General features: G+C 45.6%; 1 protein-coding gene across 7 annotated transcripts in view; it reads right to left on the reverse strand.

Moving 5' to 3' along the window:
• LOC130362473 (dihydroxyacetone phosphate acyltransferase-like) overlaps positions 1–25,039 on the reverse strand; it is a 210,237-nt gene that overhangs the window by 170,461 nt on the left and 14,737 nt on the right. For 5 of the 7 annotated variants that reach the window (XR_008891438.1, XM_056567013.1, XM_056567012.1 and 2 more), the window contains exon 1: positions 19,862–20,134. The exons of the other annotated variants lie outside the window; for them this stretch is intronic. Coding sequence is in view for 4 of the 5 variants with exons in the window: in XM_056567013.1 (XP_056422988.1) it covers positions 19,862–19,897 (36 nt within the window). In the remaining variant the exon portion in view is untranslated. Of the gene's footprint in view, positions 1–19,861; positions 20,135–25,039 lie in introns of those variants that run through there. 7 annotated transcript variants of the gene reach the window in all.

The following is a 25,039-nucleotide window of genomic DNA, read 5'->3' on the forward strand; positions in this document are numbered from 1 at the left end:
CGAAATAGATATAGAATAAGTATATCAAACATATGAAATATAATGTATTATAATATATATAATTAATATATACATATGAAAGAATAAAAATATAAATATTATAAAAATAATGAAAAACGAGTTGGTCCAGCCATTTTCATAGGTTACTCTCAATAAATTCATTTAGACCTAGGGGTTGCAATGTGCGTAATTTAAAAATCCAGAAATGTTCACGTTGTCTAAGCGTATTGAATCGCTGAGTGACATCTTTATTAATCTGTTATATAGCTACTACTTTGAACTCCGAAAAATTGCCTTTATGGTGTGTAGAAGCATGACGTGACACACTATGAAGTTGGTATTTGAGTCACATTGCTGCAGTGTTTATTGATCCGGTTTCTTAAACATTGTGTTGTGCAGCCTACGTATTGTAGACCACATGTACATTGTAAGAGGTATATAACATACTGAGATTCACAGGATATGTGTGATTTAATATAAAAAGTCTCTTTAGTGACCTCAGAATGAAATTTATCTGTCATGTTTATTAGATTCAGACAGCATTTACAGCGCATGTGGTTACATTTGAAGCAACCATTTTTTTGTAAAAAATTTGAAGAGGGTTTATTATGCATAATTTTTAGATTACTTGGGGCGAGTATATTTTTTAAAGAGCGTGCTCGCCGAAATGTTACTTGTGGCTTTGCAGGAAGAATTTTTTGTAAAAAGGGGTCGTTCAAGAGGATGTTCCAATGTTTAGCCAGTATGGATTTAATGTCTTTGTTATTATTAGAGAAAGGGGTGATAAAGTTACAGCATTTTTTATCTTGTAGCATATCAACGATCAGAGTTTTTTTAGTGAGGCAGCCAGATTGTGTAAGTTTATTTGCTCTGGCTATAGAGGAAGTTATGATTTTTTTGGGATATTTTTTCGCTTTAAATCTACTGGCAAGTAGTTTGGTCTGTTGGACAAAATCCGTTTTTAAAGTGCAATTACGGCGAATACGTTTGAATTGGCCGAATGGTACATTTTGGAGCCATTTCTTATAGTGACAACATCTAAAATCTAAATAGCTATTGCTGTCCACTTTATTTTTTTTAAAGTTTTGGTGTTGAGAACATTGTTATCAGAATGAAAAACACAGACATCTAAAAATTCTGCGTTATTGGAGTAAAATTCATGTGTAAAAGATAATCCCCATTCATTGTTAAGTAGGAAATGTAAAAATTCTAAAAGATCAGAGGGTGAGCCATCCCATACAATAAAAATATCATCAATGTATCATTTATAATATATACAGTGACTATAAAGTGCGTGTGTATACATTACAGTTTATTCAAATCGTCCTACAAATTTGTGAAACTGGGCGCAAAACGCGTACCCATTGCGATGCCTCTCTGTTGTAAATAAATATGATTTAAAAAAGTAAAATAATTGTGGGTTAAAATGAACTCAATTCCTTTCAGTACAAAAGCTTTTTGTTCAATGGGTATGGTCTTATCGTTTTGAAGAAATTGTAATGTATAAACACGCACTTTATAGTCACTGTATATATTATAAACAATACATTGACAATATTTTTATTGTATGGGATGGCTCACCCTCTGATCTTTTAGAATTTTTACATTTCCTTAATAACAATGAATGGGGATTATCTTTTACACATGAATTTTACTCCAATAACGCAGAATTTTTAGATGTCTGTTGTTACGCCGAGCGCTCCGGGTCCCCGCTCCTCCCCGGAGCGCTCGCTACACTTCCCTCACTGCAGCGCCCCGGTCGGTTCCACGGACCCGGGGCGCTGCGTTACCACCTCCGGCCGGGATGCGATTCGCGATGCGGGTAGCGCCCGCTCGCGATGCGCACCCCGGCTCCCGTACCTTACTCGCTCCCCGTCAGTTCTGTCCCGGCGCGCGCGGCCCCGCTCCCTAGGGCGCGCGCGCGCCGGGTCTTTGCGATTTAAAGGGCCACTGCACCGCTGATTGGTGCAGTGGTTCCAATTAGTGTTTACACCTGTGCACTTCCCTATATCACCTCACTTCCCCTTCACTCCCTCGCCGGATCTTGTTGCCCTAGTGCCAGTGAAAGCGTTCCTTGTGTGTTCCTTGCCTGTGATTCCAGACCTTCTGCCGTTGCCCCTGACTACGATCCTTGCTGCCTGCCCCGACCTTCTGCTACGTCCGACCTTGCTTCTGTCTACTCCCTTGTACCGCGCCTATCTTCAGCAGCCAGAGAGGTTGAGCCGTTGCTAGGGGATACGACCTGGTCACTACCGCCGCAGCAAGACCATCCCGCTTTGCGGCGGGCTCTGGTGAAAACCAGTAGTGACTTAGAACCGATCCTCTAGCACGGTCCACGCCAATCCCTCTCTGGCACAGAGGATCCACTACCTGCCAGCCGGCATCGTGACAGTAGATCCGGCCATGGATCCCGCTGAAGTTCCTCTGCCAGTTGTCGCTGACCTCACCACGGTGGTCGCCCAGCAGTCACAACAGATTGCGCAACAAGGCCAACAGCTGTCTCAACTGACTGTTATGCTACAACAGTTACTACCACAGCTCCAGCAATCATCTCCTCCGCCAGCTCCTGTACCTCCTCCGCAGCGAGTGGCCGCTTCTGGAATACGACTATCCTTGCCGGATAAATTTGATGGGGACTCTAAGTTTTGCCGTGGCTTTCTTTCCCAATGTTCATTACACTTGGAGATGATGTCGGACCAGTTCCCCACTGAAAGGTCTAAGGTGGCTTTCGTAGTCAGCCTGCTGTCTGGAAAAGCCCTGGCTTGGGCCACACCGCTCTGGGACCGCAATGACCCCGTCACTGCCTCTGTACACTCCTTCTTCTCGGAAATTCGAAGTGTCTTTGAGGAACCTGCCCGAGCCTCTTCTGCTGAGACTGCCCTGTTGAACCTGGTCCAGGGTAATTCTTCCGTTGGCGAGTATGCCGTACAGTTCCGTACCCTTGCTTCAGAATTATCCTGGAATAATGAGGCACTCTGCGCGACCTTTAAAAAAGGCCTATCCAGCAACATTAAAGATGTTCTGGCCGCACGAGAAATCCCTGCTAACCTACATGAACTCATCCATCTTGCCACTCGCATTGACATGCGTTTTTCCGAACGGCGTCAGGAGCTCCGCCAGGATATGGACTCTGTTCGCACGAGGCGTTTCTTCTCCCCGGCTCCTCTCTCCTCTGGTCCCCTGCAATCTGTTCCTGTGCCTCCCGCCGTGGAGGCTATGCAGGTCGACCGGTCTCGCCTGACACCCCAAGAGAGGACACGACGCCGCATGGAGAATCTCTGCCTGTACTGTGCTAGTACCGAACACTTCCTGAAGGATTGTCCTATCCGTCCTCCCCGCCTGGAAAGACGTCCGCTGACTCCGCACAAAGGTGAGACAGTCCTTGATGTCTACTCTGCTTCTCCACGTCTTACTGTGCCTGTGCGGATGTCTGCCTCTGCCTTCTCCTTCTCTGCTGTGGCCTTCTTGGACTCTGGATCTGCAGGAAATTTCATCTTAGCCTCTCTCGTCAACAGGTTCAACATCCCGGTGACCAGTCTCGCCAGACCCCTCTACATCAATTGTGTAAACAATGAAAGATTGGACTGTACTATACGTTTCCGCACGGAGCCCCTTCTAATGTGCATCGGATCTCATCACGAGAGGATTGAACTGTTGGTCCTCCCCAATTGCACTTCTGAAATCCTTCTTGGACTTCCCTGGCTTCAACTCCATTCCCCAATCCTGGATTGGTCCACTGGGGAGATCAAGAGTTGGGGGCCCTCTTGTTCCAAGGACTGCTTAAAACCGGTTCCCAGTAAACCTTGCCGTGTCCCTGTGCTTCCTCATGTAACCGGTCTCCCTAAGGCCTATATGGACTTTGCGGACGTTTTTTGCAAAAAACAAGCTGAGACTCTACCTCCTCACAGGCCTTATGATTGTCCCATTGACCTCCTCCCGGGCACTACTCCACCCCGGGGCAGAATCTATCCTCTGTCCGTCCCAGAGACTCTTGCCATGTCTGAATACGTCCAAGAAAATTTAAAAAAGGGCTTTATCCGTAAATCCTCCTCTCCTGCCGGAGCCGGATTTTTCTTTGTGTCCAAAAAAGATGGCTCTCTACGTCCTTGCATTGACTACCGCGGTCTTAATAAAATCACGGTTAAGAACCGCTACCCCCTACCCCTCATCTCTGAACTCTTTGATCGTCTCCAAGGTGCCCTTATTTTTACCAAACTGGACTTAAGAGGTGCTTATAATCTCATCCGCATCAGAGAGGGGGATGAATGGAAAACGGCATTTAACACCAGAGATGGACACTTTGAGTATCTGGTCATGCCCTTTGGTCTATGCAACGCCCCTGCCGTCTTCCAAGACTTTGTTAATGAAATTTTTCGTGATCTACTATACTCCTGTGTTGTTGTATATCTGGACGATATCCTGATTTTTTCTGCCAATCTTGAAGAACACCGCCAGCATGTCCGTATGGTTCTTCAGAGACTTCGTGATAATCAACTCTATGCCAAAATAGAGAAATGTCTGTTTGAATGCCAATCTCTTCCTTTTCTAGGATACTTGGTCTCTGGCCAGGGACTACAAATGGACCCAGATAAACTCTCTGCCGTCTTAGATTGGCCACGCCCCTCCGGACTCCGTGCCATCCAACGTTTTTTGGGGTTCGCCAATTATTACAGGCAATTTATTCCACATTTTTCTACCATTGTGGCTCCTATTGTGGCTTTAACAAAAAAAAATGCCGATCCCAAGTCTTGGCCTCCTCAAGCGGAAGACGCCTTTAAACGACTCAAGTCTGCCTTTTCTTCGGCTCCCGTGCTCTCCAGACCTGACCCATCTAAACCCTTCCTATTGGAGGTTGATGCCTCCTCAGTGGGAGCTGGAGCTGTCCTTCTACAAAAAAACTCTTCCGGGCATGCTGTTACTTGTGGTTTTTTTTCCAGGACCTTCTCTCCGGCGGAGAGGAACTACTCCATCGGGGATCGAGAGCTTCTAGCCATTAAATTAGCACTTGAGGAATGGAGGCATCTGCTGGAGGGATCAAGATTTCCAGTTATTATTTACACCGATCACAAGAACCTCTCCTACCTCCAGTCTGCCCAACGGCTGAACCCTCGTCAGGCCAGGTGGTCTCTGTTCTTTGCCCGATTTAATTTTGAAATTCACTTTCGGCCTGCTGATAAAAACATTAGGGCCGATGCTCTCTCTCGTTCCTCAGATGCCTCTGAAATTGAACTCTCTCCTCAACACATCATTCCTCCTGACTGCCTGATTTCCACTTCTCCAGCCTCCATCAGGCAAACTCCTCCAGGAAAGACCTTTGTTTCTCCACGCCAACGCCTTGGGATCCTCAAATGGGGTCACTCCTCCCATCTCGCAGGTCATGCGGGCATCAAGAAATCTGTGCAACTCATCTCTCGCTTCTATTGGTGGCCGACTCTAGAGACTGATGTGGTGGACTTTGTGCGAGCCTGCACTATCTGTGCCCGGGATAAGACTCCTCGCCAGAAGCCCGCTGGTTTTCTTCATCCTCTACCTGTCCCCGAACAACCTTGGTCTCTGATTGGTATGGATTTTATTACTGACTTACCCCCATCCCATGGCAACACTGTTATTTGGGTGGTCGTTGATCGATTCTCCAAAATGGCACATTTCATCCCTCTTCCTGGTCTTCCTTCAGCGCCTCAGTTGGCTAAACAATTTTTTGTACACATTTTTCGTCTTCACGGGTTGCCTACACAGATCGTCTCGGATAGAGGCGTCCAATTTGTGTCTAAATTCTGGAGGGCTCTCTGTAAACAACTCAAGATTAAATTAAATTTTTCTTCTGCATACCATCCTCAATCCAATGGACAAGTAGAGAGAATTAACCAGATCTTGGGTGACTATTTACGACATTTTGTTTCCTCCCGCCAGGATGACTGGGCAGATCTTCTACCTTGGGCCGAATTCTCGTATAATTTCAGAATCTCTGAATCTTCCTCCAAATCTCCGTTTTTCGTGGTGTACGGCCGTCACCCTCTTCCCCCCCTCCCTACCCCCTTGCCCTCTGGTCTGCCCGCTGTGGATGAAATTTCTCGTGATCTTTCCACCATATGGAAAGAGACCCAAAATTCTCTCTTACAGGCTTCTTCTCGCATGAAGAGATTCGCAGATAAGAAAAGAAGAGCTCCTCCCATTTTTTCCCCTGGAGACAAGGTATGGCTCTCCGCTAAATATGTCCGTTTCCGTGTCCCGAGCTATAAGTTGGGACCACGCTATCTTGGTCCTTTTAAAGTTTTGTGTCAAATTAATCCTGTCTCTTACAAACTTCTTCTTCCTCCTTCTCTTCGTATCCCTAATGCCTTTCACGTCTCTCTTCTTAAACCTCTCATCCTCAACCGTTTTTCTCCTAAATCTGTTCCTCCCACTCCTGTTTCCGGCTCCTCGGACATCTTCTCTGTCAAAGAGATTTTGGCCTCTAAAAAGGTCAGGGGAAGAATTTTTTTTTTTAGTGGATTGGGAGGGTTGTGGTCCAGAAGAGAGGTCCTGGGAACCTGAGGACAATATCCTGGACAAAAGTCTGATCCTCAGGTTCTCAGGCCCCAAGAAGAGGGGGAGACCCAAGGGGGGGGGTACTGTTACGCCGAGCGCTCCGGGTCCCCGCTCCTCCCCGGAGCGCTCGCTACACTTCCCTCACTGCAGCGCCCCGGTCGGTTCCACGGACCCGGGGCGCTGCGTTACCACCTCCGGCCGGGATGCGATTCGCGATGCGGGTAGCGCCCGCTCGCGATGCGCACCCCGGCTCCCGTACCTTACTCGCTCCCCGTCAGTTCTGTCCCGGCGCGCGCGGCCCCGCTCCCTAGGGCGCGCGCGCGCCGGGTCTTTGCGATTTAAAGGGCCACTGCACCGCTGATTGGTGCAGTGGTTCCAATTAGTGTTTACACCTGTGCACTTCCCTATATCACCTCACTTCCCCTTCACTCCCTCGCCGGATCTTGTTGCCCTAGTGCCAGTGAAAGCGTTCCTTGTGTGTTCCTTGCCTGTGATTCCAGACCTTCTGCCGTTGCCCCTGACTACGATCCTTGCTGCCTGCCCCGACCTTCTGCTACGTCCGACCTTGCTTCTGTCTACTCCCTTGTACCGCGCCTATCTTCAGCAGCCAGAGAGGTTGAGCCGTTGCTAGGGGATACGACCTGGTCACTACCGCCGCAGCAAGACCATCCCGCTTTGCGGCGGGCTCTGGTGAAAACCAGTAGTGACTTAGAACCGATCCTCTAGCACGGTCCACGCCAATCCCTCTCTGGCACAGAGGATCCACTACCTGCCAGCCGGCATCGTGACATCTGTGTTTTTCATTCTGATAACAATGTTCTCAACACCCAAACTTTTTTTTTAAAAAGTGGACAGCAATAGCTATTTAGATTTTAGAAGTTGTCACTATAAGAAATGGCTCAAAAATGTACCATTCGGCCAATTCAAACGTCTTCGCCGTAATTGCACTTTAAAAACAGATTTTGTCCAACAGACCAAACTACTTGCCAGTAGATTTAAAGCGAAAAAATATTCGTAAAAAATCATAACTTCCGCTATAGCCAGAGCAAATAAACTTACACAATCTGACTGCCTCACAAAAAAAACTCTGATCGTTGATATGCTACAAGATAAACGATGCTGTAACTTTATCACCACTTTCTCTAATAATAACATAGACATTAAATCCATACTGGCTAAACATTGGAACATCCTCTTGAACGACCCCTTTTTACAAAAAATTCTTCCTTCAAAGCCACAAGTAACATTTCGGCGAGCACGCTCTTTAAAAAATATACTTGCCCCAAGTAATTTAAAAATTATGCATAATAAACCCTCTTCAAATTTTTTACAAAAAAATGGTTGCTTCAAATGTAACCACATGCGCTGTAAATGCTGTCTGAATCTAATAAACATGACAGATAAATTTCATTCTGAGGTCACTAAAGAGACTTTTTATATTAAATCACACATATCCTGTGAATCTCAGTATGTTATATACCTCTTACAATGTACATGTGGTCTACAATACGTAGGCTGCACAACACAATGTTTAAGAAACTGGATCAATAAACACCGCAGCAATGTGACACTCAAATACCAACTCCATAGTGTGTCACGTCATGCTTCTACACACCATAAAGGCAATTTTTCGGAGTTCAAAGTAGTAGCTATTGAACAGATTAATAAAGATGTCACTCAGCGATTCAATACGCTTAGACAACGTGAACATTTCTGGATTTTTAAATTACGCACATTGCAACCCCTAGGTCTAAATGGATTTATTGAGAGTAACTTATGAAAATGGCTGGACCAACTCGTTTTTCATTATTTTTATAATATTTATATTTTTATTCTCTTTCATATGTAATTATATATATTCATAATACATATATTTCATATGTTTGATATACTTATTCTATATCTATTTCGCAGCCATATTCATTTTTTATCAACACTTCCATTTTTATTCATACATCCAAATGTATGTGGACTACGCTCCTTTTATTCATTTTTATAACAATATGATTATATTTACATTACATTATTTAAGTTGTATATGTTTTTTTTTTTTCATTTATAAGAAATGTTTATTTTACCATGCCCATATAATTATCACTATCGCCAGTATTATGTGTTTCCGATTAATTAATTTTATCCTCATGTATTTATACACTTTTTAGACTAATTCTGTACCTCCATTTAACTATCTACTAATTGTTCCCTGTTAGGACAAACCGTAGTGCTAAGCCGTGCACTTGCCCTGTAATATAACATCTTAGCGACGCGTCCGTGGAAACCTGCACGCCGCATCTCCGCTCTGTTTCCGCTCCGCTCTCGGTTTACATGCCGTGGAGCGCACTGCAATGTTGATGCAGAGTGCGCATCAAGCCTCCTTTCGGTTTGTGAACCGGATTAAGAAGCAAAACTTGTCTCTAACACATTAATTAAAGTTTGTTCTTTCTCCAGTAATATGCATTACTTCTATCTCCATGCACAAGTAATAACTACAATAGGGAATTAAAGTACCCAATTTCTATTTTTTGTACTCCATATTGATATCGCTGCATTTACCACTCTGACCTTGTGACCCTGCCACCATTTTGTGTTTCATTACTGTGTGTATAAAAAGCCCTCTGTTCTACTATACTGTACTAATCTGTAACCTGAAGAAGGGGTATGTTAACCCTGAAGCGCGTTGTTTGTTGAACCAATAAAGCTCGAACCTATATTCACCTCCATGATTTGGCTGTGAGATCTCTTTGGACTCCGGAGCGCCTGGTTAAAGGTAATTTTTTCCTGCTATCCAGTATTCCTACAGGATTCTCCTTTGGATTTATCCCGAGACCTGCGGGCTTGCACAGGACTCCTTCATCATCACCTCACATCGAGGTTACATGCGTATTCATTACGGCCACCTATCAGACCCCCCACCCGTCCCCACTTTATGTGGGGTATTACATGTTCCCTAGGATAATGCACTAGGTGCCTCCCCGGGCCTTTCTCTTTCTATACAGACACCTGTACCCTGTCCTTAATTATCAGCTCTTCCATTTGTTCCCTGACGGATCTTTGTTGCCTTTGTGCCCTAGGGAAAGCTACTGTGTTTCTGATCCTAGTTATGTTACCTGACCCTGCACCTTTGCCCTGACCTACTGCTACCTTGACCACGTCTTGCCAGTTTCCTTTTGTGCCACGCCACATCCCAGCTACCTGTGTGGACGAGTCGTGCCTTGGGTAGCGACCTGGGTGCCGCCTGCCACAGCAAGACCATCCCACTTTGCGGCGGGCTCTGGTGAAAACAAGCGGCACCTTAGACTCCGCTCCCTGGCACGGCTCACGTCATCATCCACACAGGCCCAGAGGATCCACCACCTGCCGTGACCCATTACACAGACATTATCTATTTATTTTGCTTACTGTGTCTTGTACTACTGATTTATATACCGTATATACTCGAGTATAAGCCGACCCGAGTATAAGCCGAGACCCCTAATTTCAACCCAAAATCCCAGGAAAAGTTATTGACTCGAGTATAAGCCTAGGGTGGGAAATACAACATCCCCCCCTGTCATCATCCAGACCCGTCATTAACATCTTCATCATCATCACCGCCTGTCATCATCCAGACCCTCATCATCATCACCTGTCATCATCCCCTTGTCATCATCCCACACATTCCCCCTTCATCATCCCCTTGTCATCATCCCACACATCCCCCCTTCATCATCCCCTTGTCATCATCCCCACCCCCCTTCATCATCCCCTTGTCATCATCCCACACACCCCCCTTCATCATCCCACCCCCCCCTTCATCATCCTCTTGTCATCATCCCACACACCCCACTTCATCATCCCACCCCCCCACCCCCCCTTCATCATCCCCTTGTCATCATCCCACACCCCCCCTTCATCATCCTCTTCTCATCATCCGCCCTCAGTGGTCTTCAATCTGTGGACCTCCAGAGGTTTCAAAACTACAACTCCCAGCAAGCCCGGGCAGCCATCGGCTGTCCGGGCTTGCTGGGAGTTGTAGTTTTGAAACCTCCGGAGGTCCGCAGGTTGAAGACCACTGCGGCCTTCAACATCATCCAGCCCCCTCTCACCCCCTTTAGTTCTGAGTACTCACCTCCGCTCGGCGCTGGTCCGGTCCTGCAGGGCTGTCCGGTGAGGAGGTGGTCCGGTGGGATAGTGGTTCCGGGCTGCTATCTTCACCGGGGGCGCCTCTTCTCCGCGCTTCCGGCCCGGAATAGAGGCGTTGCCTTGACAACGACGCAGAAGTACGTTGGCAATGAACGCACCTCTGCGTCGTTGTCAAGGCAACGGCAACGTGACTATTCTGAGGCCGGGCCCGAAGCGCTTAGAAGAGGCCTCCCCGGTGAAGATAGCAGCCCGGAACCACTATCCCACCGGACCACCTCCTCACTGGACAGCCCTGCAGGACCGGACCAGCGCCGAGCGGAGGCGAGTACTGTACAGAACTAAAGGGGGGTGAGAGGGGGCTGGATGATGTCGAAGGCCGCAGTGGTCTTCAACCTGCGGACCTCCGGAGGTTTCAAAACTACAACTCCCAGCAAGCCCGGACAGCCGATGGCTGCCCGGGCTTGCTGGGAGTTGTAGTTTTGAAACCTCTGGAGGTCCGCAGGTTGAAGACCACTGCGGGTGGAGAGTTCACTCGAGTATAAGCCGAGGGGGGTGTTTTCAGCACGAAAAATCGTGCTGAAAAACTCGGCTTATACTCGAGTATATACGGTAGATATTACTGATGCCTTTTAGATTAAGGTTAGTTTTGTTAGGTGTTTTTGTCACCTAACCCTCCCCCCACCCCCGTAGTGAGGCCGTCTATTACATTTATATGTTGGGATTTTATTTGCCTCCTATGGGGAGAAAATGCACTACTATTCTAATATGCTAGCATGTGCTTTTGTACTGTATTTTTATTTCATTTGTTTGTCTCTCTCTTTCCCCATTATTTTTTTTTCCTTTCCTGTATCCCTTTTATTTTTTTAAATAAAACTTTGTGCAATGTTGGATGTGTGTATATTTTTTTGCATATTATTTTATTTTCAATAGAAGAGATTTCTGAAGGCTTGTTTTGGTAGGCCACTTCACATGCAGTGATCATTAAAATGTGTGACTTTTTAAAAAAGATGCAAAATTACAATGGTTGAAAAAAAATGCAAACATAGACAACCCTCATTCCTGCTCAAGAAACCTTCTTTACAAAGTGAAAAAATTGTGTTATAAAGTCAGTTTTGGTGGACCTGCGCATTATTTATCAAACATTGTAAAACAGTATGATAAATTATGATCACAAAAAACACACAACAAAAGTGACTTGAAAAATACAAAAACAACTCTCCCAAGGTCCCTTAGAAGGCACACAACATATGTACATCTGATGTTGTTACGGAGTTAATATTTCTAGTCCTAATGGAAGAAATATTAATTAATTAAATATAAAGAAATAAACCATACTCTAATAATATATAGTAGCATTTTTTACTAGATTTGCTGTGAAATATATTTTAGGAACTCTAATGCCCCACCTCTCCACATGACAAGTGACAGGAAATGTGCTTAGTCGTCTTTTTCTGTTGCAAGGCACAAAAAAAAATAAAATAAATAAAGCTTCAGAAACATACACACAGAAATACCATTACAAGTATTAGTACATCAGGGCCTCTGTGTCAGACCTTCTTTATCTTAAGACATATTTCAAATCTGCATAAAAAAATTAAAATAAAATTCATTAATTTTTTTTTTTTTTTTTTTGCTATTTGGTTGACTGTCTGTACTTTGAATTGATCAGTCAATAGTAAGACAAAGCAGTAGATCACACCGATATGTCCAGCATTAGTGGCATGATCTAGCTGCTAACAGCAGCCTATACTCACCAGGTGTAAAGCATGCTCAGGTTGTGAGAGTGCTTTATACAACCAAACCGCGACCAGGGTGTACTTGTACTCTGTCATCTCAAGGTGCTAAAATTGCCTGATTCTGACCCAAATAATGTTGTTATTTTTACCGTATTCAGGGCATATTTTTTGCACCATAACCTGTGGTTTTTATATATACTATTTTTGTTATGATGGTACTTTTTGATCACATTTTATAAATTTTTTGCTGATATATGATGTGACCAAAAATCTATTCTGGCTTTTGGAATCTTCTGTCTGCATGTGCCGCTTCCTGATATGCGCAGTGAAGACCAGTTAGGATCGGCGGGAAGAGGGAGAGCCGGAGGGAGGGGGGGGGGGGGATGAATATTCCAAAGCGGGCGGCGCTGCGGACTGGTGGCGCTGACATCACACTGCCACTAGGCTCCTGAAAATCCCACCTGTGCCAGTTACAGCCACATTTGCATATATAGAAAAACTAAGATTGCGGGTGAACGGCTAGACGGATTCCAAGCGAGGTAGGGATCATATGAATCAGCGTCCCCCACGCTATCTATCAGTACCTGTGGTTAGTGCGGGAGTGAACATGTGATAGTTTTCCTTTAAGCTGCTTACCCATGTGTGATCAAAACATTACAGGGGGGGCGGAGTCAACCTGTAAAATGGGGGTGATTTAAAATTCCACACTTAAAGGGAGAGGCGTTTATATTTAAAAAACAAAACATTATTTATGTAAGTCCTTCGAGTAACCCTAAATGCCTTGTACCCTCTAGGGGTTAATACCTTGAATATAATAAGCTAGTGTGTATATTTGTAAAGTCTCAAGACCATTATACTGAGAACACAGAATTCCACATAAATTAAAGCCCCATTGACTTCTTTGGAATTCTGTAGCGGAATTCTACAAAATATAAAAGACTGTGGAAAGAAGAAAGCTAAAATTCTGCTGTCTGAATGGGACTGCGGAATCCCATTGAAATCAATGGGCAGTACATTTTTCTAAAATTCTTTTGTGGAATTCCACATGGTAATTACTATGTGTGAACATACCCTGAGGCAGCCCTTAGCAATCGAGCGCAGATTATATGGATCAATGTAATGCAATACTGATGGCTTATGATAGGCCCCTAGGAGGGCTAAAAATTTAAAAAAAAAACATTTTTAACCCCCACCCCACAAAAAATTTTAAGCAGACCCATTTTCCCGTTTTGCAAATAAAACACTGTAAAAAAAAATAAAATTAATGAATAAATGTATTTGGTATTGAAGTGTATGTACGGTAATTGTCTGCACTATTAAATTATTACATTTCTGATCCTCCATGGTCAAAAGTGTAAACGCAAAAAAAGTATCAAATGCCTGAAGAAGTGCGTAGTGACACAGGAAAGGCTGTTGCCGCAGGTATCGCTCCCGATGTCTTTGTTCATGTTTTTACTAGGGATCGGCCGATTATCGGTATGGCCGATATTATCGGCCGATAATCACGATTTTGGGCATTATCGGTATCGGCAATTACCTTGCCGATAAGCCAATAATGCCCCGCCCCCCGCACCGCCCCCACCGCACCGCGTCCGCCAACCGCCCCCCCAACCCACCGCACCGCGTCGCATCCCCCACCGTAGTGCTGGGCGGTATACCGGTATGAACTGGATACCAGTTTTTTTTTCTCCCACGGTATGGATTTTTGCCCATACCGCTATACCGGTCGGGCCCCTCCCCCACCCTCCGAGTCAATAAAAAAAATTTAACTTACCCGTAATGGGGGTGGTCCGGGCCATCCATCCTTCCTGTAGTGTCCGGTGGCATTCCGGGTGGAGGGTGAACCGGTCCGGGCTGTCCTTCTTCTCCGGTGGTCCTCTTCTCCACTCCGGGCAGGCTCCGGCTTAGTACGCTGCATAGACGCCGCTACGCTGTGACGTCAGGTGCGTCGCTGCGCTGCGGCATCTATGCAGCGTTACTAGGCCGGAGCCTGCCCGGAGTGGAAAAGAGGACCCCCAGAGAAGAAGGACAGCGCGGACCAGTTCACCCTCCACCCGGAATGCCGCCGGACACTACAGGAAGGATGGATGGCCCGGACCCCCCTCCCCGGACGGTCCCTGCAGCAACTGGGAAGGTGAGTCAGGGTAATGGGATGGACAGGGGTCTGTATAATATACTATACCTACAGTAGGCCCTCCAGCTGTCCGGGCATGCTGGGAGTAGTAGTTTTGCAACAGCTGGAGGCACCCCTAGGCACGGTGCGGGGGGAGCGGTGGCAGTGATAGGTCTCAGGACCCCCGGACAGGCAGGGGGAGAGAAGTGGGTGGCGGCGGCGGCCTATGGCACCGCAAAAGCCACTGCAGTGCATTGAATCACTGACCTGCGCCCGCTTTAAATCACTTATCTGCAGCGGTGCCGCGCGGGGATAAATAGCCGATAACTTATACCGGAATATCGGTATAAGTTATCGGCTCTAACCTCCACCGATTATCGGTATCGGCCCTAAAAAAACGATATCGGTCGATCCCTAGTTTTTACCACTGCACATATGTTACCTGCACTTTAAAAAAAAGAGATGAAGAATCATATGGGTGAGTGCAATTGTTTCTTATCCTTAAAACTGTCAGAAAAATAAAAGTTATAGGGGTCAGAACAGTTTTTTTTTCTTGTTAAAAGTTTTCAAAAAAAATAAAAATTTGCCATAAAACAAAACAAAAACTATCCAAGTTTGGCAGCACTGAAAATTGTACTGACACGCAATAAACTTTGCATATCAGTTTTACCATATAGTGAACTCCAAGAAAAGATTATCCCATAAAATTGTGCAATTCTATATTTTTTTTTTCAATTTTAACCTACCTATATTTTCGGAATACATTATGAGATAAAATAAAGTACGCCAATAAAAAGTACAACTTGTCCTACAAAAAATAAGCCCTAATAAAACGTCAGTGGAAAAAAACAATATATAAATATCAGTCTTAGAATGTGAGGAGGAAAAAAAACGTAAGTCTGATATAAAAAATGTGCCAGGTCATGAAGGGGTTAATGAAAAACTGATCCAGAGTGTTCTGGGCATCAGACTGGGCTGAAGGTTCACCATATGATAAGATAACGATCCTAAGCACACAGCCAAGATACCACAGGAGCGGCTGGGGGACAACTCTGCTGATGTCATATATGCTGCGGATTCGCTATGTGTTAGGCTGGGTTCACACCACGTTTTTGCAATACAGTTCCCATATCAGGTTTTTGATAAAAAAATGGATTCCTCAAAACCGTACTGAGGTGCATTCCCACCTGGCATATTTTGCTGCGTATTTTCTGCTGCGTATGGGTTAAAAAATACGCAGCAGCAAATACGCAGCAAAATACGCCAGGTGGGAACGTACCCTAAGGGTGCATTCACACCCCATTTTTGCAATACAGTTCCCATATACGTTTTCTATGTGAAACCGTATGCATTGACTCTCCATTGAAAACCATATGCCAAAATATGCATCTGGTTGTGTCCGTTTTGCATCCTGTACGGTTTTGTCAGTTTTTTTCCCGTACCCAAAACTGTAGCCTACCACGGTTTTTGGTCCGGGTGAAAAACTGTATTAAACCATATACATTTTTTTTTTTTAACATGGGAGTCAATGGAAACCGTACAGAACCCTATGTGCATACGGTTCCATCCGGTTTTCACCTTACGGTTTTTGACTTTGCACAGTTTTTTTTTTCTTGGAATTTTAATCAAACAAGTGAAACTTTATTCATAATGGAGTGAAAAGTAAAAAAACGTATACGTTTTTTCTTAAAAAACGGATGCAACCGGACATCATTTTTTAAACCGTATACGGTTTTCAACTGTGTACATGTTAAAATTTGTACACATGTTTTGATACAGTTTAATCAGGTTTTGAGGAATCTGTTTTTCATCAAAAACATGGTGTGAATGCAGCCTCAACTGTATGAAAGAGTGTGTACAAATTTTAGTCCGTATACGGATGAAAACCGTATATGATTTGAAAAATGATGTCCGGTTGCATCAGTTTTTTAAGAAAAAAAAAAACTTCCAGGTTTTTAACTTTTCACTCCGTTATGAATAAAGTTTCACTTGTTTGATTGAAATTCCAAGAAAAAAAAAAGGTGCAAAGTCTTCTGTACGGTTCCCATTGCCTCCTATGTTAAAAAAAAAAAAAAAAAAAAAACTTATGCAGTTTAATAGGGTTTTTCACCTGGACCAAAAACCGTGGTAGGCTACGGTTTTGGGTACGGGAAAAAAACTGACAAAACCGTACAGGATGCAAAACGGACAGAACCGGATGCATACTTTGGCATACGGTTTTTAATGGAGAGTCAATGCATACGGTTTTCAATACATAGTTACATAGTTACATAGTTAGTACGGTCGAAAAAAGACATATGTCCATCAAGTTCAACCAGGGAATTAAGGGGTAGGGGTGTGGCGCGATATTGGGGAAGGGATGAGATTTTATATTTCTTCATAAGCATTAATCTTATTTTGTTCCAGGAATGTATCTAATCCTGTTTTAAAGCTGTTAATTGTTCCTGCTGTGACCAGTTCCTGAGGTAGACCGTTCCATAAATTCACAGTCCTCACGGTAAAGAAGGCGTGTCGCCCCTTGAGACTAAACTTTTTTTTCTCCAGACGGAGGGAGTGCCCCCTCGTCCTTTGGGGGGGTTTAACCTGGAACAGTTTTTCTCCATATTTTTTGTATGGGCCATTAATATACTTATATACGTTTATCATATCCCCCCTTAAACGTCTCTTCTCAAGACTAAACAATTGTAACTCCTTTAATCGCTCCTCATAGCTAAGATGTTCCATGCCCCATATTAGTTTAGTCGCGCGTCTCTGCACCCTTTCCAACTCCGCAGTGTCCCTTTTATGGACAGGTGACCAAAACTGAACAGCATATTCCAGGTGAGGCCGTACCAATGCTTTATAAAGGGGGAGTATTATGTCCCTGTCCCTTGAGTCCATGCCTCTTTTGATACATGACAATATCCTGCCGGCTTTGGAAGCAGCAGCCTGACATTGCATGCTATTCTGTAGTCTGTGATCTACAAGTACACCCAGATCCTTCTCTACCAGTGACTCTGCCAGTTTAATCCCCCCTAAGACATACGATGCATGCAGGTTATTAGTACCCAGATGCATAACTTTACATTTATCCACATTGAACCTCATTTGCCAAGTGGATGCCCAGACACTTAGTCTATCCAAGTCATCTTGTAACTTATGCACATCCTCTATAGACTGTACCGTGCTACAAAGCTTGGTGTCATCTGCAAAGATAGAAACAGAGCTGTTAATACCATCCTCTATATCATTGATAAATAAATTAAACAACAGCGGTCCCAGTACTGAACCTTGGGGCACACCACTAATAACCGGGGACCAATCAGAGTACGAATCATTGACCACCACTCTCTGGGTACGATCCATGAGCCAGTGTTCAATCCAGTTACAAACTAAAATTTCCAAACCCAAAGACCTTAACTTACCTGTCAGACGTCTGTGAGGGACAGTATCAAATGCTTTAGCAAAATCCAGAAACACTATATCCACAGCCATTCCTCTGTCAAGGCTTCTACTCACCTCTTCATAAAAGCAAATTAGATTGGTTTGACAACTTCTATCCTTAGTAAACCCATGCTGGCTATCACTTATAATACAATTATCCCCTATGTATTCCTGTATGTAATCCCTTATAAGTCCTTCAAACAATTTACCCACAATGCACGTTAAACTTACCGGTCTATAGTTTCCTGGGGAAGACCTAGAGCCCTTTTTGAAGATTGGCACCACATTCGCCTTGCGCCAGTCCCTTGGCACAATACCAGACACCAGAGAATCTCTAAATATCATGAACAGGGGTACAGATATTACTGAACTTACCTCTCTAAGAACTCTTGGGTGTAGTCCATCCGGTCCTGGGGATTTGCTTACATTTATATCACTTAACTTACCTTGTACCATCTCTACATTAAGCCAGTTCAGTACATTATATGATGTGTTACCAGCACTGACCTGGCCAATGTCAGCTCCTTCTTCCATAGTGTATACAGAACTAAAGAACCCATTCAGTAGCTCCGCCTTCTCTTGATCGCCTGTGACAACCTCCCCATTATCATTATTAAGGGGTCCTACATGCTCTGTCCTTGGTTTTTTTGCATTTATATATCTAAAAAAATATTTAGGATTAGTTTTGCTTTCTTTGGCCACCTGTCTCTCATTTTGATTTTTTGCTGTTTTTATTACATTTTTACAGATTTTATTAAGCTCCTTGTACTGTTTAAATGTTATCGCTGACCCATCAGATTTGTATTTTTTGAAGGCTATTTTTTTGCTGTTTATTGCTCTTTTAACATCATGTGTCAGCCATGTAGGATTTAGTTTCAATCGTTTATATTTGTTCCCCTTTGGTATATATTTAGCTGTATACGGTTCTGTACGGTTTTCAAAATCAAACGTATAAGGGAACTGTACTGCAAAAATGTGGTGTGAAGCCAGCCTTCCCCTAAATCTTGAAATGTGACTATAATGTGAGATCATTCAGCAGTCATTTGGGAAGGACCACTGGGCCGCCTGGTGACCATATAGCAGTATGAGACACATGTCATAAAGGAGGTCTCTCCTTTTGTCACTTAAAGGGGTATTCCAGGCCAAAACTTTTTTTTATATATCAACTGGCTCCGGAAAGTTAAACAGATTTGTAAATTACTTCTATTAAAAAATCTTAATCCTTCCAATAGTTATTAGCTTCTGAAGTTGAGTTGCTGTTTTCTGTCTAACTGCTTTCTGATGACTCACGTCCCGGGAGCTGTCCAGCTCCTATGGGGATATTCTCCCATCATGCACAGCTCCCGGGACGTGACATCATCATTGAGCAGTTAGACAGAAAACTTCAGAAGCTAATAACTATTGGAAGGATTAAGATTTTTTAATAGAAGTAATTTACAAATCTCTTTAACTTTCCGGAGCCAGTTGATATATATAAAAAAAAGTTTTGGCCTGGAATACCCCTTTAACAACATGAACCTGACTACTGGAAGAAAACAACCAAGTGCAGGAGAAGAAGGAGCGCATGGGATCTGGCAGCTGAATTCCTGTGCATAAAACCAGGAAGCTAGGGCATCCAGCTGTTGCAAAACTACAACTCCCAGCATGCCCGGACAGCCTATGGCTGTCCGGGCATGCTGGGAGTTGTAGTTTTGCAACAGCTGGAGGCACCCTGGTTGGGAAACACTAAGCTAGAGCCTTGCTGGGAGGGACCCTTCACTACTGCAGTGTGTGCCAGCCAGCAGGTCACCGATCATAGTCCAGGCTCACACACGGTAAACAACTGCAGAACCGGAGCTCTAGATTAACCCTCTCCTCGCCGATCCCGTGTACAGACATGCTGCATCCATCCTATCTGGAAAGCCTGCTGCTACGTGCAGGAATGACGACTCCCACTTACTAAGAAGAAGAACTTCCCCATCACCGGCCCCGCCATCACGGTCACAGCTCCGCTCACTGACTGGAAACGGGCTCTATACGGGAGGCAGCCCGGAGCGCATCCCGCCTGCTGCTACTTGTCTAATCCTCCTAATCAGGATTCCGGGCAGAGTCTACGGAAGCCGGGCAAAGTCTCAATAGTGCAGCTCTTTGTCCCTCAGCTGGCACGGTGCGCACTGGGACCAGAGTCCGCTGGACGAGCTGCCCGTTATTTACCCCCTCAGGAGAAGCGGCGGGTACTGTAGTGTTGTGTGTGGGTAGAGGGCACTCTGCACATTGTCCCGCTCTGCAGCCTGAGCACAATCACACCGGGGGCGGACTGACAGGAGCGGGAACCGGGCACTGCCCAAGTGTCCTGACGTGAGGAGGGAAGGGGGCTCCGCCAGAAACCTCCCAACACCATAGCTATCACACCCCCAACACCGACCTCCTTCCCACCATGGAGGTCAGTGGGTGCCATCATAAAAGATCAATTAGTAAACTATAGGCTGTATCAGGGCATGCAGCTGACCCAAAACTACAACTCTCAGCATGCCCTGATACAGCCTATAGCTCTGCAGCTGACCCAAAACTACAACTCCCAGCATGCCCTGATACAGCCTATGGCTCTGCAGCTGACCCAAAACTACAACTCCCAGCATGCCCTGATACAGCCTATAGCTCTGCAGCTGACCCAAAACTACAACTCCCAGCATGCCCTGATACAGCCTATGGCTCTGCAGCTGACCCAAAACTACAACTCCCAGCATGCCCTGATACAGCCTATGGCTCTGCAGCTGACCCAAAACTACAACTCCCAGCATGCCCTGATACAGCCTATGGCTCTGCAGCTGACCCAAAACTACAACTCCCAGCATGCCCTGATACAGCCTATGGCTCTGCAGCTGACCCAAAACTACAACTACAATTCCCAGCATGCCCTGATACAGCCTATAGCTCTGCAGCTGACCCAAAACTACAACTCCCAGCATGCCCTGATACAGCCTATGGCTCTGCAGCTGACCCAAAACTACAACTCCCAGCATGCCCTGATACAGCCTATGGCTCTGCAGCTGACCCAAAACTACAACTACAATTCCCAGCATGCCCTGATACAGCCTATAGCTCTGCAGCTGACCCAAAACTACAACTCCCAGCATGCCCTGATACAGCCTATGGCTCTGCAGCTGACCCAAAACTACAACTCCCAGCATGCCCTGATACAGCCTATGGCTCTGCAGCTGACCCAAAACTACAACTACAATTCCCAGCATGCCCTGATACAGCCTATAGCTCTGCAGCTGACCCAAAACTACAACTCCCAGCATGCCCTGATACAGCCTATGGCTCTGCAGCTGACCCAAAACTACAACTCCCAGCATGCCCTGATACAGCCTATGGCTCTGCAGCTAACCCAAAACTACAACTCCCAGCATGCCCTGATACAGCCTATGGCTCTGCAGCTGACCCAAAACTACAACTCCCAGCATGCCCTGATACAGCCTATGGCTCTGCAGCTAACCCAAAACTACAACTCCCAGCATGCCCTGATACAGCCTATGGCTCTGCAGCTGACCCAAAACTACAACTCCCAGCATGCCCTGATACAGGCTATGGCTCTGCAGCTGACCCAAAACTACAACTCCCAGCATGCCCTGATACAGGCTATGGCTCTGCAGCTGACCCAAAACTACAACTCCCAGCATGCCCTGATACAGCCTATGGCTCTGCAGCTGACCCAAAACTACAACTCCCAGCATGCCCGGATACAGCCTGTGGCTCTGCAACTGACCAAAAACGACATCTCCCAGAACCTATACTATACTGTACATTACTAGTAAATAGTACAACATGCTGGGAGTTGTAGTTTTGGTCAGCTGCAGAGCCATAGCCTGTATCAGGGCATGCTGGGAATTGTAGTTTTGGTCAGCTGCAGAGCCATAGGCTGTATCAGGGCATGCTGGGAATTGTAGTTTTGGTCAGCTGCAGAGCCATAGGCTGTATCAGGGCATGCTGGGAATTGTAGTTTTGGTCAGCTGCAGAGCCATAGCCTGTATCAGGGCATGCTGGGAATTGTAGTTTTGGTTTTGGTCAGCTGCAGAGCCATAGGCTGTATCAGGGCATGCTGGGAATTGTAGTTTTGGTTTTGGTCAGCTGCAGAGCCATAGGCTGTATCAGGGCATGCTGGGAATTGTAGTTAGTAACTAACTGTGACTCCCAGGATGCCCTGATTTTTTTGGTTACTTCATATATGCGTAAATAAATTAATACAAAAAGTCCCATCAAAACAAAAATAGTACTGCTAAAACTACAGATCACGGCGCAAAAAATGAGCCCAGGCAGCATTAACAAAAAAAACATACAGAAAAAGAGGGTTAGCTCCTCAAGGCGGCACAATCGGACTTGTTACGTTTTGTTAGCTATTTAACTCTAGAAATTAACAGCTGTAGTGATTGAATGCACAAAACTTTGGGTGCAGTGATATGTCAGTATGGTATATTTATGTGTATAGCTCAAAATATGAGGATATACAGATATACACTGCTCAAAAAATAAAGGGAACACTTAAACAACACAATGTAACTCCAAGTCAATCACATTTCTGTAAAATCACACTGTCCACTCAGGAAGCAACACTGATTGACAATCAATTTCACATGCTGTTGTGCAAATGGAACAGACAACAGGTGAAAATTATAGGCAATTAGCAAGACACCCCCAATAAAGGAGTGGTTCTTCAGGTGGTGACCACAAACCACTTCTCAGTTCCTATGCTTCCTGGCTGATGTTTTGGTCACTTTTGAATGCTGGCGGTGCTTTCATTCTAGTGATAGCATGAGACGGAGTCTATAACCCACACAAGTGGCTCAGGTAGTGCAGCTCATCCAGGATGGCACATCAATGCTAGCTGTGGCAAGAAGGTTTGCTGTGTCTGTCAGCGTAGTGTCCAGCTAAAACAAAATAGAAGAGCACTCCATAGCGTAAAATCGCCACTGTAAGGTTCAGACTGGTGTAGTAAGAAACTTACCAGAGGCGGTTGTGTGAACTCACACACAACAATGGTCAGTGTGGGTTAGTTGTAAAGCCTAATCTGCTGCCTCCCCAACCTTACCACACAAGAAAGGTGAAGACTTCCACAGGGCGGTGGGTGGATAACGGCGCTGACCAGGATAGGACACGTCCGATGGGTAAAAAGGATTTATTCAAACGCAACGCGTTTCACCGCGCTTGCGCGGCTTCCTCAGCCAGCAGAGAATGGGTTAAACCCGGTGGGTCCCGGTTGCTACAGGCAGCCAGGACCCATGGCTAATGCCAGGCACGGCCGATCTGGACGATGTCCGACATTAACCCTGTAGACTATCATAACAGAATCGCAATGTCCCGATCAGCTTACCAGATGACAGGAGGGTCCTCACATGCCTCTCTGTTGTCCGATCTCCCCCTTTAGACTTTTGCAGGGCCCCCCTTTAGACATTAGCCGGGCCCCCCCTTTAGACATTAGCCGGGCCCCCCCTTTAGACATTAGCTGGGCCCCCCCTGTAGACATTAGCCGGGCCCCCCTGTAGACATTAGCAGGGCCCCCTGTAGACATTAGCAGGGCCCCCCTGTAGACATTAGCACTGCCCCCTTTAGACATAAGCAGTACTCCCCTTTAGACAGCTAGCAGGGACCCCCCCTTTAGACAGCAGGGCCCCCTTTAGACATAAGAAGGGCCCCCTTTAGACATAAGCAGGGGCCCCTTTAGACGGATAGCAGGGACCCCACCCCCTTTAGACATAAGCAGGGCCCCCTTTAGACATAAGCAGGGACCCCTTTAGACATAAGCAGGGATCCCTTTAGAAAGCTAGCAGGGACCCCCTTTAGACATAAGCAGGACCCCCCCTTTAGACATAAGCAGGACCCCCCCTTTAGACAGCTAGCAGGGACCCCCCTTTAGACAGCAGGGCCCCCTTTAGACATAAGCAGGGACCCCCTTTAGAAAGCTAGCAGGGACCCCTCTTTAGACATAAGCAGGGCCCCCTTTAGACATAAGCAGGGACCCCCTTTAGAAAGTTAGCATGGACCCCCCTTTAGACAGCAGGGACTCCTTTAGACATTAGTAGGGCCCCCCTGTAGACCGCAGCCCTCAACCACGGTTTTAGGTCCGGTTGTAAATGCGCATACGGCGCAAAAATGAGCCGACCGGACCGAATGTTTCACTCCGGCCGGCTCATTGAAATGAATGACATACGGGAGCGCATACGGTGACATACGGGAGCGCGAGGTTTTAGCTCCCCCCTGCCGTATGCGCTCCCGTATGGGAGAAAACGTAGTGTGAACCCACCCTAAGTAGAAATCCACGGTGTGCTGCCCGGATCCGACCGGACGGTCTGTGAGTAATGAGCAGTAGCAGTGAAAAAGGAATCCGATCCTAGCGCTCACCCGTGCGGCAGCTGAGGAAATTATGTCAGGAGCCGTATGGAAGTAAAAGATATACTTTATTTGGAACAAAGTATGGACTACGCGTTGCGAGGGGACACGCTCCCCTCTTCTTCAGGTCCAGTCGTAAAGGCTAGGGGGTAGGGTTTGTATGTTAAAGGGAAAAAGCCTGCGAAAATAGGTGCTCGTAATTACAAAATGCACAATAATGCAAAAAATAGCAGACAAATACATATATAATATATAAGGATCATAAGCGATACAAACATGTGAGGCACAGAATGTTACAAAGGCCCCGTTCGAGAAACAAAATAGGATACATTCTATACTTTGTATATTTTCATGCACCGCATACTGGGCAGTGGTGCTGTACGACAGTGTACACAGGAGATCCCAGTAGTATGAGGCCGTGGACAGACGGCGCGCTGCGCCGCTGTTCAGGCACAGCAGGGACAAACCTCTGGATGGGAGACATAGGAGCCGGCAATCCAAGCCCCCCTATTTAATCCAGATAATTTAAGGTGGGTGCGTAGTTTTAGCAGAGGATAGGCTGGCAGACATAAGAAGAGTAATAATGTCTGTGGCTGGATATTAGCAGATGAGCTCAGTTGCCTCGTTCAAACCCCTGGGGTGAAGTGTCTGGAGGGAGTAAATCCAGAACATTTCTTTTTTATTCAGTAAAAACCTGTTGTCCGCACCAGTGGAGATCTGCTCAATTGGTATGATGGTAATTGGATTAAGG

This window comes from Hyla sarda, chromosome 3 (assembly GCF_029499605.1).
Source record: "Hyla sarda isolate aHylSar1 chromosome 3, aHylSar1.hap1, whole genome shotgun sequence".
NCBI classification, from domain to species: domain Eukaryota; kingdom Metazoa; phylum Chordata; class Amphibia; order Anura; family Hylidae; genus Hyla; species Hyla sarda.